The following is a 14556-nucleotide window of genomic DNA, read 5'->3' on the forward strand; positions in this document are numbered from 1 at the left end:
CCAAGATGGAAGGTTTTGCTGCCTCCCAGGCTGGAAACTGAACGTAGTCTAGGGTTCCAACCATAAAAGCTTTCTCATGATAGCTGCTTTCTTACCTGTGTGCTTTCTAGCTACAATATTCCAGCCAATAAATTCTAAGAAACACAGCTTACAAAGTCTCAAAGAAAACACAATTTAGATTAACTCATGAACAGTCTCACTAGATTCTGAAAGTTATATCCAGTACATTCAAGAAAAATCATAATTTGTGATCCATGTACCCCAAACCCCAGACATCAGATGTTTGATGCATAATACACAGTATCCCCTTTTTTCCCAAATTAACTTGTCATCCCGAAGCACAAATTGATTTGAGGAAACTAGTCTTTAACAAAAATATTTATACGAATAAATAGAGTTAAAACATTGCATATAATTTATCAAACTATTCACCCACCTTTGCTTTGATCAAAGGGAGAAAGACCTCTATGTATCTCAAACTCCAACTTTTAGAGTCATCCCAAATTAACATTAAGAAGTTGAAAAAAAATTTAAATACGCCACATTTTTTCGAAAAGGTTTCTGTTTTCTTCCTTGTTTAATACTAGGACATGTCAATGGTATTGAAGAGGTATCAGATACTAATTTTAAATTAGAAAAGATCTCTTTTAATTTTAGGATGGAATCTTGAACAAGAATGCCTTATCTTAAAATCTAGGCAAGCATATCATATGAGATTCTCTGGTGGATGCCAGGCACAAAAAAGAGATTATTACATTTACATACAGTTTTGTATTTCTATTTCAACCTCTGTATTAGAGGTACCAATATGAAAGCACTTGTCCTTTGGTTAACACATCCTAGGAACTCCCACGCACATGCCCAACATCCTCCCAGGTGCGGTGCTAGCACGTGACACCATCGTACATGATGGGTTTCAATCACCACGTATGTATCAGTATCTTTTTACCTGTAACCCAGGACACGGATGTTTTTGTATCCAGGTAGTCCTTCAAATACAGTTTCGATCTATTTTGAGGAGAAAACAAAAAATTAACGCAGATTTCCTCCACCCTACTCATTTAGTGAAAAAACAGGAAGCATTTTCAACATTTTCTAAAAATGTATCTAAGCTGTTATCTCTCATAGGAGAAAAACGGTTGAATATTCTCCCTCTTTATGGAAGAATAGTTTTGGTGACATTGTTTCATTACTAGAAAGGAAAATAAAAAGTATGAAGAACAACAACCAGCGTTCCCCAAGAAATGTATAGAAACATTCAAAGGGGGGGAAATTCAAACAGACTCTGAAGAGATCTGCACTGCCCATAGCAGACTACACTCTCTCTTATTAATGCAGCACAAACCCTTCTCTGCCCAAAAGATTTCCATTACCTCCCAAACCTCCCTGGACTAAAAAGAATTCAGGAAAATGCTTTGGACCGTAGCAACTTAAACAAGAGGAGCAATGGCTGCCATAGGAACAGGGACCTCAAAGAGGCACTAATGCATTACGCGGTGCAAAACATGGCTCATCTCTGCTGCCCTAAACATACAAAGGGCTCAGGAGTGACCAGCAGTGGTACTCAAAAAAGATGACTGGGGGCAGCAAAATGGTAGCACATCCAGCCCTAATTCAATAGTCAACTGTATTACACAAGACAAAAACAAGAGATAGGATATTGCAGCTTCGTGCCGGTTTGGGGTTGGTTTTTTTCCTCCCAAAAGATCCTTGCCAGTTGAGAATTATTTTTTACTCCTCAAATTCTTCTTCCCCTCCCCAAACTCCCTATTTTTAAACTGTCTCTGGTGAGACTTAAACAATCGAAGTGCTGCCGACTTTCTTTTTTGCAAGAGCTTCTTTATCCAAGCACAGAGAAAACCAGGCGAGGGATCAAAGGAGTGGAACATCCACGTGCCAGGTGGACTCTGTCCCATCTGACATTTCTTCCACACACACACACACTATGGCATTGCTACTTGGCCACACAACTAGGAAAATTAAGATGTCTAGCCTATGCTAGCAACTTGTGACAGTTGTGGTGATGCTTTTTGGCTGCAGTGAACAGTACATCTCTTTCCCATCTGGCCCAGGATCTGGCACAGCGTTAGCCCCAGTAAAAGGGATTCAACAGAGAACCCCAACTAAATGTGACCAAGAAGGAAGCAAAGCTAGAGAAAAGATAAGCCGCATGATGTGCTGCTCTATGGCATCCTAGATGCCTCTCCCAAAAGAAAGGAAAGACAAACTCTCTGCCCCAAGAAAATGATGGTAATAAAATTACCGTCATTATAAACAAAATTTAAAAAGTAATGGAAACAATAGCGAGAGGAAAGTTAGGAGACAGCAGTATGATCGCATTTTAAATATGCACTTGTGTATTGATAGGCCAGTAACTTTGTAGCATACAAATTAAGACATTAAATTTTAATTAAAATTAAATTAACTTGAAATAAAGTTTTAATAAATCATGCATATATGTGTATATACACATATTTATATGTATATGCACATATGTATTTTTTCTTTTAATTAGGTGCCTACAGTCTAAACCATGGTTCATTCCCACTGACTCGAGTGGGATTTAAGCCTGTGTTTAAGAACTCTTCTGAGGCTGGAGAGTTTTAAAATGTGCTCACATGCACTGCCGATCCTGGGCATAAATGAGGAGCAAGAGTAGTCTTGGGCAGCCTAGATTTCAGAGAGTATCTCTCTGCAGTGCACAACGATTCATTCGAAATGTCGCTCCTGAGCAGAAATGATGAACGAGTTCTGCTCTTGGTGACTTCTTCCCATTTCCCCACCTATCAGCTACTCTGTATAGACAGATTCTCTAGACTGATGCCAGAGTTACTTCTACAGTCCAAAATCTGGACACCGTGTAACCGTTAAGATAACGGAAATCCCATTTCAGTGCTCAGCTTCTGTAGGAGACCCAGAGCATGTCCACATAGGCAGGTGCCGATGGACTTGTTCACCTTCTGCCGGCACTCCACGTTAATGCTGTGCTATACCGGAATTCCTCGAGCTGCCTTCCAGCACTGCCTCAGCACAGGCTGACGGCTCATGAACTGATTCATGTCCTGCCATTTGAGAGTGCAGGCAGGCTGGTTTGCTAGGACCTTCACATTATCTTTTTCTCTCCCCAGTTTCAAACCAACTACATTACGGAAGAATTCAGACTGGACAATGAGATTAGAAAGCGCTGAAATAAACTCTAGGCAGACTGGTTACTAGAGAGATGTTAAATGTATCTTTAAGATTTTCAAGTCCTAAAACTTTAATAACAAATGAAGTTGCATCAAGAGGCAAACAAGAATCTTGTCACTTCTCTGTGAGCTTAAAAGCTCTGCTGCAGTAACGCTGACAGGGAGAAGTACTGAAAAATTCTGAAAGGATGGTAAGGCCAAAGGTAGCCCTGGTAGAAACAGGTCATTAAAAGGACTAAAGTAAGTGGAAATGCTTTTCATTTATTAATAACATCTGGCTTAGTTTCTTTTGCTAACATGAGGCAAAGTAAATTAATGAAACCAGAAAACGGGGGAGAGAGAGAAAGCAGTCCCTCAGAAAGGTCCCGTTTACAGTATGTTCCCATTCAGGGGTTCAGCATAATTTTCTGATCCTCCCAAAAGCATACCTCTACCTCTTTGGCCTGCAAAATCGATAGCAGGCTATTTCATGAGAAACACAAGAAGAAAACTAGAGTAATCGGTCTTTGGCAACTGGTATGCTACGCACAATGTATGGCACTCTGTTACTTCAAAAAGTCAGACAAAACAGAGTATTCTCACAGTGGGTGAATATTTTCCAGGCTGCCCCAGGCAACAAAAGCCCTAAGCTGGTTGTGCAGAGCCCATGAGAAAAAGGCAGTTGCTACATGCTACTATTGCTTTGCAGAGCCACCAAAAAGAAAAAGGAAGTCAGGGAAGGTGATCACCTGAGAAACGAATTGTTCAGAGAGCAGTTGACGCTTCACTGAGGCTGGGTCACTCAGCTCCTCACTGTACTTTTCGCCAACAATCAAAACACTGAACTCGATCATCTGCTCAGTTACAGGTTTCACTAGCTTCTCATCCTGCTTCTTTATCTCATTATTGATCTGGAAGAGAAGGAAGAAGGGAGAAAAGAAGAGGTGGTTTAATGCCTTTTTTTTGTTTGTTTTGCCTTTTGGTTTTTTTTCCAAGAAATAAATCCTCGTTACTCACCACAGACAGATTCCTACCTATCCTGGATTTACTCCATGTAAAAATCATCCCCAGATATGTATATGTACATATGGTCTGCCATCTGTCAACAGCACACTACATTCCTAAGCTTAGGTCCAAACATCTTTCTTATGTGGGCCAGAAACTTCTCCAGCTGCTGCAAACCTGAAGGTTTCTCTGGCTCGTGATGGGGCAGAAAACCTAAGCCCTCTCCATAAATGCTGTATGGACAGGAACACCTTCAGGGCACCACTGATGGGCCACACTGATGGTCACAGACATACTTAATGACATGTGAAAACTGCAGTCCAAAGCACAGCATGCTCACTTGAGCCATCAGCATACCTGTTTGCCTTGCACTATAACGGGGTGCTCATGGAGCCTCAGGGACAGAGGCGGCAACTAATGAGGCAGTCTACTAAGCAAGATTTTTTTTTGAGAATTCCTGCATTGCAGGTAATTCTGTTTTCCATTTGCACATCTTTAGTGCAACTCCTTCTAGTTGACCTCAGCTACAAGCAGAAACCTAGTTGTGTGGGACCACAAGGCTCCCACTTACTATTCTACCAGGAAGACAAGTTACCTCTGCCAAGTTCCAAATTCAGAACAACACTCTGTTGTTCAGCCTCAGTAGGTTAAGGATCCCCCCAGATACACAATGGGCATTGGGAGATCTGTGGGGATCTCTGCCAAGCTAAACTGGTGGGCTTCAACTGATCGGTTTGCAGTTGCCCAAGGAGCCCTGCAGCAGTGGCTGTGCAATGCAGCAGGGAAGCGTGTAGCTATCATGGCTGCCAACAGGCAACAGTGAATTCCAAATTTTAATCTAACTTGAAGGACTGAGCAACACAGGAAGAACATTTTCTGCTTAGTTCCTTAGTATTTTACAACCAGTATACTGTTCCTTGTGGTATACTGAAAAACATGAGAAAAACCAGATCTTGTTTCACGGTTTTGTTCTCAAACAAAAAAATCGGGATTTGTGGGGGAGAGGAGGGAAGGCTGGCTTTAACCAAACAGCCAAATGTCTTTGGCTATTTACATGCAATTGTTTTTTCCCCACATTAAAAAGGAAAAAAGAAAGCCAACAAACCTGACCTTTTCGGCAAAACTGCAGCCTGTGTTATGTATGGTGCAGGAAATGGAAAAACTTTTCCCCAGAAAGCTTAGCTGCCACCAGTGAGCAACTTATACATTGTTTAGGGACCCTCTAAAAATTTTTAGTTAAATTCTCTGTCTCTCCCCGTCCCTTTTTGACTAGATAACTTTGTTAAGGACCAGAATGACTGGTACGCTACATAAAGCCAGTTAGCATTTGAGAGATACATACTTAGGAGGCATATATGTGCTGCTACTGTATGGCTGTTTGCAACTCCATGTAGTTTCAACCATTTATCAGTCCCCCAAAACCAAAAGTACAGTCAACATGAGTGCAGAAGGTGAGCTTTGCTCACTCTTGGTCTGAGAGTCCATAAATAAATAAATAAATAAATAAATAAATAAATCCATTCTCAATCTGCAAAGGATTTTGGCTGCACAGAGCAACGATGAGGTGTGATGTAACTGTACAGAGTGAAAACACTGTAGCAGCAGCAAGCTAATTCTGGTTTCTTTCTCATTTACTGAGTGGTCCTGTTCTCTGCTCAGGCAGAAATACTTCAGGCAGTTCTGTTTCAAAAAAGAATAACGGTGTACATGGGACCAAACCGCAAGTGTTCTTGGTACATAATATAAAGTCAGACCCTGGACTTGAGTCAGAAGCTGTCTGTCTGTTTCATATTCAGTATTTATTCTTGGAAGCTCAATATCGGAGCTCCACAGTCAGCCCTGAAAGCTCTAGAAGAAAGTACAGTTTGGCCCAGCCTTGTTTCATGGCCATACTAGGTTACAGACCAGTGCAGAGTTAAACCCAGTACCATAAATCAGCTTCTACTTCTATGCAGCATGTGCAACTTCATAAGCTTCTCAGTAAATCCAGTGAAAGTTTCACATTTATAAGAAAACAACAGCCAGCTGATTCATACTACTGGTTTGCAAAATTTTCTTCAGTCATCTAGGCCCACGAATACCGCAGTTGGAATCTAAGGTTTGAGCTTAAATTTTAATCCAGAGGAGCTGTTTACTGGAAGCAAATGCCTCCCTGGGACCTATGTGGTGGTCAGCACTTCTTAAAGCCAGCCCACTTTTACAGAGACATTTTAAGTACTTGATGTAGGCTTCCCTATGTTGGAAGTTTTGTTTTGATATTGAGGTAAGGTTGACTGTGAGATGATATATAAAAAGTTCACCTATGTCAGCAGAGGAAAAGGAGCAGAGAATCAGAAGGAATCTTCAAGGCTATCCAGGCCACCTCTCTGCTGCCCTACGCAATTGTACCACACGGACCCTTGAAACACTACTACAGCAATTAAGGGTGTATTGTATTTCCATAGGAATAATAACGTTCCAAGTTCTTCTTGGAGCTTTCAAAAGCCCTAGGCATTCCCTGTCTAGTCCTATGTCACTAGCAAAATACTCACCTGATAGCTCAACTGATCCATTTTCTCTCACTGTGAGGGAAGTGGCATTGCAAAGTCTCTGCAAATGAAAAACCTGCCCAGGAAATTATTTTTAAACTTTCTAAAAGTCATGCCCTGTTTTTACGAAATCTTAATTCGTGTTAACACACTAGGCTAACAACACCTTTAAGTACTAGGAAATGCAAATGACCACAAACAATATTATTTAGGAAAGGCAACAGAGTGCTGAACCAAATGAAAAAAACCACTCACAGTAGTGTCTGCATCTTTGATCTCATTGACGGTACCGCCCGCAGGACTCTCAACAGAGATCTCATGAGGGGGAGGAACATTGGCAGCTGCATCTGAGTTTGAGAGAGAGCAGTATTATTTTGTTTGGGTTTTTTTTTTTTTTTTTTATACCCATGTACATGTAGATACACACAGAAGTGGTTCAGCAAGCATAAACCAACAATAAAATTTGATTCCTATTCCCATCATCGTGACAGAAACAACACAGGAAACACCTGAAGAGCCTCAGGAAAAGTATCAAATGCACTAATCAGAACAAAATGCTAATGTTCTATCTAAGCAGATGTAATTTTGGAAACATTTAGTTAAGTGCAGTAAAAAGTGCACAGAACTAATTTCTCAAGTAGGATTTTCATTATTTATATAACAAAATAATGTCAGCATATAACACGATCTCCAGATCACAAAGAGCATTATTTGGAGATGGAAAAATACACAGCTCTTTCTGAAATCCAAATACCATCAAATTTCTCAATTTTCTAGTAATTCAGAATCAGCCTTGACATGAGTCAGATGAAAACTGACCTCTCAATGTGGTAATATCAGCATCCGAAGCTGGAGGTGGAGTCCCACTGCTGCTAAATAAAAATAAAATCAGAAATTGAAGTTAGACATGGTGAGATAGATTTATTAGTTTTTGATTTATCTGTGATTCTGCTGCCACACCAAAAAACATGTTTGCAGAAGAAATTTGTCGTGGTACTACTTTGCTGATAACATTGTAAAAACTAGGCTTTGCAATATTTCAGTTATCTTTTGCAACCTAGATATTGGTTCGCTTGCATCACACAACACATCATGTGCCTCCCCGGGCCGCTAACCTCCTTATATTCCAACTGACTTGGAGCCCCCCCCAAAATACATTTTGCCTTCTAGCAGTTCTGTAAAGGAAACAAATACAAAGACCAGAGATAAAACACAAAGATAACCTGTAATATTCTATAAAACGCTCAGTTTTTAAAATACTCACCAGTGCACTAAAACATCATAACTGTACTGAAATCACTACAAGATGATAGGCTCTTCTCATCATGACTTTTACCCTGCTCATTTGGAAATCTTCAAAAGGCATGTTTCCAAATCCAATTATTGCATTCACACACACACACAAAACAACTCTAGGCCGAATGTGGAAAAGAAAAACATTTCAGATAAAAATCAGATGAAGACTGTCAGCCTGAAGAAAAACTAACAGCTTTGACATGGCTCTTAGAGTAAACCCAAGCTCCTTGGGGCCATTTCTGTAAGCCCTGAGCAACTGTCAAGTTACCAAGAGTGGGAGACACGCTCTGACAGAAAAAAGCCTTTCCTGAATGAAGAAAAAGTTATTTTTCAGGTTTGTCGTATTTTTAATATATACAGCCCAATCTGGAGAGAAACTGAACTTCAGAAAATCATTGAAGTTCATTGCATTGAGATATTTTTCTCACTTCTAAAGGAACTCCTTTTTTATTCGTGGTCATACTTGTGCCATAAAATAAGCATTGCAGCAAGGAGTCTTCCCTGTAATATATGCAAGTGCTGATACTATGTCAGCCATGCTTCCTAGCCTTGCCAGGTCTGATTTTTGATTCACATACTAGATTACTGGTCTTGCAGTCTGTCCTCAATCAAAACTCCAGTCAAAGTTGATGGATATTTTGCCTCCTTCAGGATGCATAATCAGTCTCTGTATCACTCCAAAAATCAAAGGCTTCCAGCACCAGCCAGACAACCGGATCCAAAGTTACATACTAAAGATACCGGGGCGCAAGCATACGATCAAACATATGATAGTTTCACTGAGTTAATGGCTCAAACTCTGTTTCTCCCCCTGCCTCTCACAGACACAAAGCACTTGCCAATAAAGAGACCTGAAGACAAATCTGATGAATTTTCTATTTAAGCCAAGAGTCTTTTCACCCACCCTTTCTCAGGAGGCACAGGCTAGTCCTGTGCATAATCATTAAAATATCCTAAGTTCAGGGAATGTTAAACTGACAGGGTGAGATCTACATAACAATTATAAAATATTAACAGAAAACAACATAATCTCCAGATGAACAAAGCAGAAAATACTTATTCGAGAGTTTAAACAGAACCTTCATGTATTTTTCTGAACAACTAAAGCCGATGAGCTATATGCAAGCTTTGAAATATAGTTATTTGTGTCTGCTTCCATCTCGTGGACACTGCTACCTGTTTTCAGCCAGCACAGCGCAAGATAACTCTCTACCGATTCTTTGACAACCTCAATAAATCTTAGAATGATTTCCAAGACTGGAAAGCCAAATTTTACTAGCAAGTATAATTTAGACAAGATATCCTCTCTGCCATTGCCATCACATGCATGAAGAGTCACAAATAAATCATTCAAAAAACATCAACTTTAAAACTGCTAAAACCAAAACAAAACCCCACATTAAAAGCATTTAGATTTTCTTAAGAATGCTGGTTACATTTTACAGGGATTTAGTTTCCTTACTTGTTTATCATCTTAGAACTGAAATAAAACCTACTGTTTAATTATTAATGGGTCAGATGAAATATTTTCCAATTAAAGTCACCTAATTCCAAGGATGCATTACTCTTAGCAGTTTCAATAGGCATTAGATTACATCTGTACCAGAGTCTCACCAAATTACAGCATCAGTAAACAAAGCATTTTAGTGCATCATATTTAATGATGGTATGTTCAGAAGCAACTATGATTCTACTTTCAGGAGAGGTGAAACAATCTGGGATTTTACTTATTACAAACTGTTTAGTGTAACTAAGGTCAGAATAAAAACTCAACGAAAACAAAGTGATGTGCAGTGAAACAACTCTTGCTACAGGATTTGTAACCTTCTGTTCAGCTGAAGTACTCAAACGCATACATAAACATTAGCTAAGCCTCGTATCAACCCTCCTTTCTTGAGAAGGGGACAGCAAGAAACGTGATTTGCTTTGGTAGAATGATTCAGGCTCTGAGCTCAACCTGAGACTCGCAGGATTTGATCCAGCTGCCCGTGGGTCGGTGCCCAGTGTACTCTGAGGGCCTCCAGGCGCTCCTGACCTCCAGCTGCTGCGGCAGAAGGCACTGGTCGCCCGCAGATCCCACATCATACCTGCCAGCCTTCTGCAGATGTGGACCGTAACTTAGGGCATCTCAAAAGGCCCTAAAAGGCTATCTGACCAACTGAAATGTGGACCCAGTTTTGTGGTGGGTTAGCCTTGGCGAAGGGCCAAATGCCCACCCAGCCGCGCTCTCACTCCTCCTCCTCAGTGAGACAGAGGAGAAAATGAGATGAAAAAGTTCATGGGCTGAGATAAAGACAGGAAGACTGCTTACCAATTATCTCCATGGGCAAAACAGACTCACCTTGGGGAAAATTAAATTAATTTATTGCATATAAATAGATTTGGGTAGTGAGAAACAAACATTAAAACACCACCTTTCCCAGGCTCAACTTCACTCCCGACTCCTCTACCCGGTGTGGGCTCTGTGGGGCCAGCAATTCCTTCAGGAAACGTCTACCTGCTCCAGCACGAGTCCTCCACAGCCTGCAGGGAATACCTGCTCCACCGCGGAGCGCCTCCTCCACCTTCGACCTTGGTGTTCCCTGTGCTGCCATTTCTCATTCTTTTTATTCCCTTCTCGTCTCCCTGTGCAGTGTTTTCAACCTTTCTTAAATATGTTTTCCCTGAGGTGCCACCAGCTCGGCTGCGGGGCTCGGATGTGATGAGGCAGGTCAGTCGGAGCCGTCAGGAACCGGCTGTGCCCGGCTCGGGGCAGTCCCGGCCTCTCCTCACAGAGGCCGCCGTGCAGCCCCCACGCTGCCAGCGCCCGGGCACCCGCGTCCAGTACTGCAAGATCAATTTTAACTACGTTGCTTGAGTTTTTAAAGGAAAAATCCTCAAAGTAGGCAAGAAAAAACAAGGAGAATGCTAAGCTATGGTATAAATCACACTTTCAAAAGAGGAGCAGCATTCAATTTTTCAAAAGTCCCAGAGCACTTTCACTGTCGCTGACAGCGGCGGCTCTCCATGCGACAGGGCGCTTTGGTTAGTAACATCAACTTAGGCAGCGGGTTAGCCACGCGGTGGCAACCACAGACCAAACCGGGCCACGGGGCAACCGTGAGAGTGCTGAAAAGCAAGGGGAGAATAAAGCCGCTGTCATTTAGAGTGTAGCAAAACCATCACCTTAAGCAGTAACAGGCTTGCCAAGGCTGGGTAATATATTCTTACTGGTACTGAGGGGCTTTTAAATACAAGCCCCCAAGAGCTAACCCATTTTCTGACAAAATTCTGGCTCACAGCTGGCTGAAGATTAAAAGCCAATGGTTTAAATAACACCTAGTAAAACCCTAATCAATTTAATGAAGCAAGACAAGTCAAGTACTGAATTTGGTCAAATTAACAGTTATCACTTTTTCTCAGGAGGATAAAAATACTGTTTTAAGAAACGGTGCTATAACCTACCTCACTTTATGCACAACATTGTTTTTTCATTGCTTTATCAGAACGATGAGGTTAGTTTTCTTTTTGTATCCATTTCTTTTTGCCCTCTACTTCCCCTTAACCTTTTAATTTTTCAAATGCCCACTTTATTAATCTCCTAAAAAAGCAGCAATAGTACTAGGTATCTAAGGAAGCCACTCAAAATGCACGTGACAACGCATATACTGATTTGCCTGAACACACTGCTCTTCAAAGTAAACACAGATTCAAATTCCCCTTCAGTCACACCGTTTAAAATATTGGGGATTTTTTTTTTTCCCCAGGATTAATCCAGGGCCCAAGCTTTATTTTTGACTATACCTACACAAGAAAGCCACTCCGGGCGGAGGGACTATATTCCAGCAAGAGCTTATGGTGAATTTGAGCCACATACATATGAAATGTAATTTCTATTGTCCTACCTGCATGACTGATGCCCTGGACCACCCTGGCTGAGCAGTAAGCAAACTATAAAAACATACACATATGTATGGAAAGGTAGGAAGGAATACGGACAAGCAAATGTCTAAGCAGCAGAACAAACAACACTGCGCTGTGTTTCCTTGGCAGAAATGACCAGTTTCAGATCACACAGCTCTGTTAGACACCTGGATCCAGGCAGGTGTAAGACAAGACCCATAAGGGCCTCAGAAGCCGATCTGAAGCAAACAGTGCTTATAGAAAGCCTATATGTATGAATACAGCAAACGCAGCTCACAAATACAGCCTATAGTCCCCTTTTTCAAACCCCATGGTAAGTACTTCTGTGTGACAGCAGTCATGTCAGGAAAAGACTCAATAGGTTCCAGTCCACCAAAGCACAGAGTGTCTCATTGACTCACAGGCAACTCAGGAGCCTAAACAAGTTCTTTATGTGCAACCATGCTGTGTTATTAAGGAGAAATACCACTCTGGACCTGTCAAATGGGGCATCGGTGATACCATTTCACCCCCCCGTGAAATTTTATGAAGTTATTAGTTACATTTTTCTCTACATCACTCCTCAAGGTTTAACACAAACTCAGCTCTGTGGTTGAAGAAGGTAACATCGTCAGATTTGTACTACACATTCTGAACATCCATCAGTTTGTTTATCAATTTGAACATCCTAAAGTTTAATTTGCTGCGTCAAGCATTTATTTTTCTTAAACATTATTATTTCAATGTTCATATTGCACACAAAGGGACAATCATTTTATGGTCTGATTTTGTCCTTTTTAAACATTTCAATCATGTGTCCTTGAACTAAGTAAGTATGAGATTTCAGAAGTATTTTTATCCAAGTACAGAATGCAAGACTAAGCCTTTTATTCAGATTATTTTCCTTTTAAATTATACTTGCATTTATCTTAATTTTCATTTAGGTAGTTCTTGAATTTTGACCTCTTTTGGTTTTAATTAAAGCAGGACAAACCTTTCGTATTCGCCACCTGACAGTAGGGAGCACAAAAGAAAATATACGACTGAATAGGAGCAGTGTGGAACTCTTCACGAGGGGTAACGCTGTGTAGATGCTCAAAAATTTCTGAAATGAGCAATATCGTTGCCAAGTCCACATGCAGACAGCGAAGGAGCTCAGGTATGTTTCTGCTTCACTGCAGGCAGAACTGCTGAACTGTTGAAACGATCCCAGCACAGAAGACAAACTCTTTTTCTTTCATGAAGTACATTTAGATAAACGGTACAAATGGTATAAAATAGTACAAAACAGTACAAAATTTGAGTTGATACACCATCAGCCACTGCTGCCACCACTGATGAAATATGGATCCTAAATTTGCCAGTGTATTTCAAAGGAGAGAACACGGACAGAACAAAGGAGGTCCAGACCTGATTTATTGTGACTAATTTCAGTGAGTCCAGAATCAGCAAGCACCACTCAGAAAGGACACATGCTTCTATTTATTTCATTTGACATTAACAGCCACTTCTGAAGAAGTGAAAAAGTAGTACATTATATTAATCCTTTTCAACTATCCCATACTCCTTATCTTTTCTTCAGTATGTTATTGTGCATACACCATTCAAGCCAGGCTCTGACATAAAAGCTATACTTTTCTATTGCAGCAATTTTGTGCTACTCCTTTGTCTCCAGTTGATTCTCAAGTTCTGGCTTTTGAGCTCCCCCAGGAATTAGACAAAATTACTGTCCTATTGTCACGAGACATACTCCAGAATTAAGAGAGCAAAATTCATTATGCAAAGTCCTGATAACCTACTGAATAAAGCAATTATTAAAAGTCTTTAGCTGATGTAGTGCTCCCACACTTCCCACTGGGGCAAAACTCCGCCATGTCCACTGGGCCGCTCTATACACATCTGCATTATGTCGTATATATTACTTTTCCTTTGAGGTTTTCTCCTCAGTGGTACTTAGTTTAATCCCTCCGTCCCATAAAAGGCCAGGCTAGCTGAGCGTTTAACCTACGTGAATGCATGCACGAGCCTTATGGGAACAAACTTTCATCCTGCTGTTACGCAATTGTCAGTAATGCCGGATTGTGAGTTATTCTGGGAAGTAAATTACACAAATACAAGCCACCTTTCTGTAGGCTACACTAAAACTATCCTAGCATTTAAATAGCTGGAACCAGATTTTTCCAGCTAGACAGACACACAGTATTGACATCTAGGTAGGATTATGAGATGTATTAAATCACAGCTTCAATTTAACAGCTGCTTATAGCTTTCAGTACGGTTTTGCTTTAATCTAGAAAGGTAGTGTAGTTAAAATGACCAACAGATATCCAGGGCCTGTCTTCTGTTCCAGATCAGCCTCAAATTAAGGAAATGTCCCCCAACTGTTTCACAGAAAAAACAGATTGGTCAAAGCTCATAAAAACAAAACACTCTTAGTTTCTTGTGCCTGGGTTACGCTCTACAAAACGAATCTACTGCAAAAATTCCTACGTTCTTCTCAGTAGGAAAACAGACTGAGAAATATGCCTAGTGCTAGGCTGCCAAACTGAAATGACTGCTTCTGCAGAGTCATCAGAGAAACTGGAGTTCACCAGAGGACAAGTCAGAGCACCTCTGTTAGACCCCTGCTCTGAGGTATCCTCCTGAGAAGCCTGTCCTTCCCCTGAACGTCTCAGCTA

General features: G+C 40.9%; 1 protein-coding gene across 1 annotated transcript in view; it reads right to left on the reverse strand.

Annotated features, from left to right (window-relative positions):
- Nucleotides 1-14556, reverse strand: part of IMPG2 (interphotoreceptor matrix proteoglycan 2) — a 64307-nt gene that overhangs the window by 20232 nt on the left and 29519 nt on the right. The window contains exons 6-9 of the mRNA XM_087759498.1: nucleotides 7520-7572; nucleotides 6956-7047; nucleotides 3917-4078; nucleotides 950-1008 (exon numbers count right to left, since the gene is read on the reverse strand). Of these exons, the coding sequence (XP_087615624.1) occupies nucleotides 950-1008; nucleotides 3917-4078; nucleotides 6956-7047; nucleotides 7520-7572 (366 nt within the window). The remainder of the gene's footprint in view (nucleotides 1-949; nucleotides 1009-3916; nucleotides 4079-6955; nucleotides 7048-7519; nucleotides 7573-14556) is intronic.

The sequence above is a fragment of the Nipponia nippon genome, unplaced genomic scaffold (assembly GCF_047370975.1).
Source record: "Nipponia nippon isolate SJK-2023a ecotype South Korea unplaced genomic scaffold, ASM4737097v1 scaffold_2, whole genome shotgun sequence".
NCBI lineage: Eukaryota > Metazoa > Chordata > Aves > Pelecaniformes > Threskiornithidae > Nipponia > Nipponia nippon.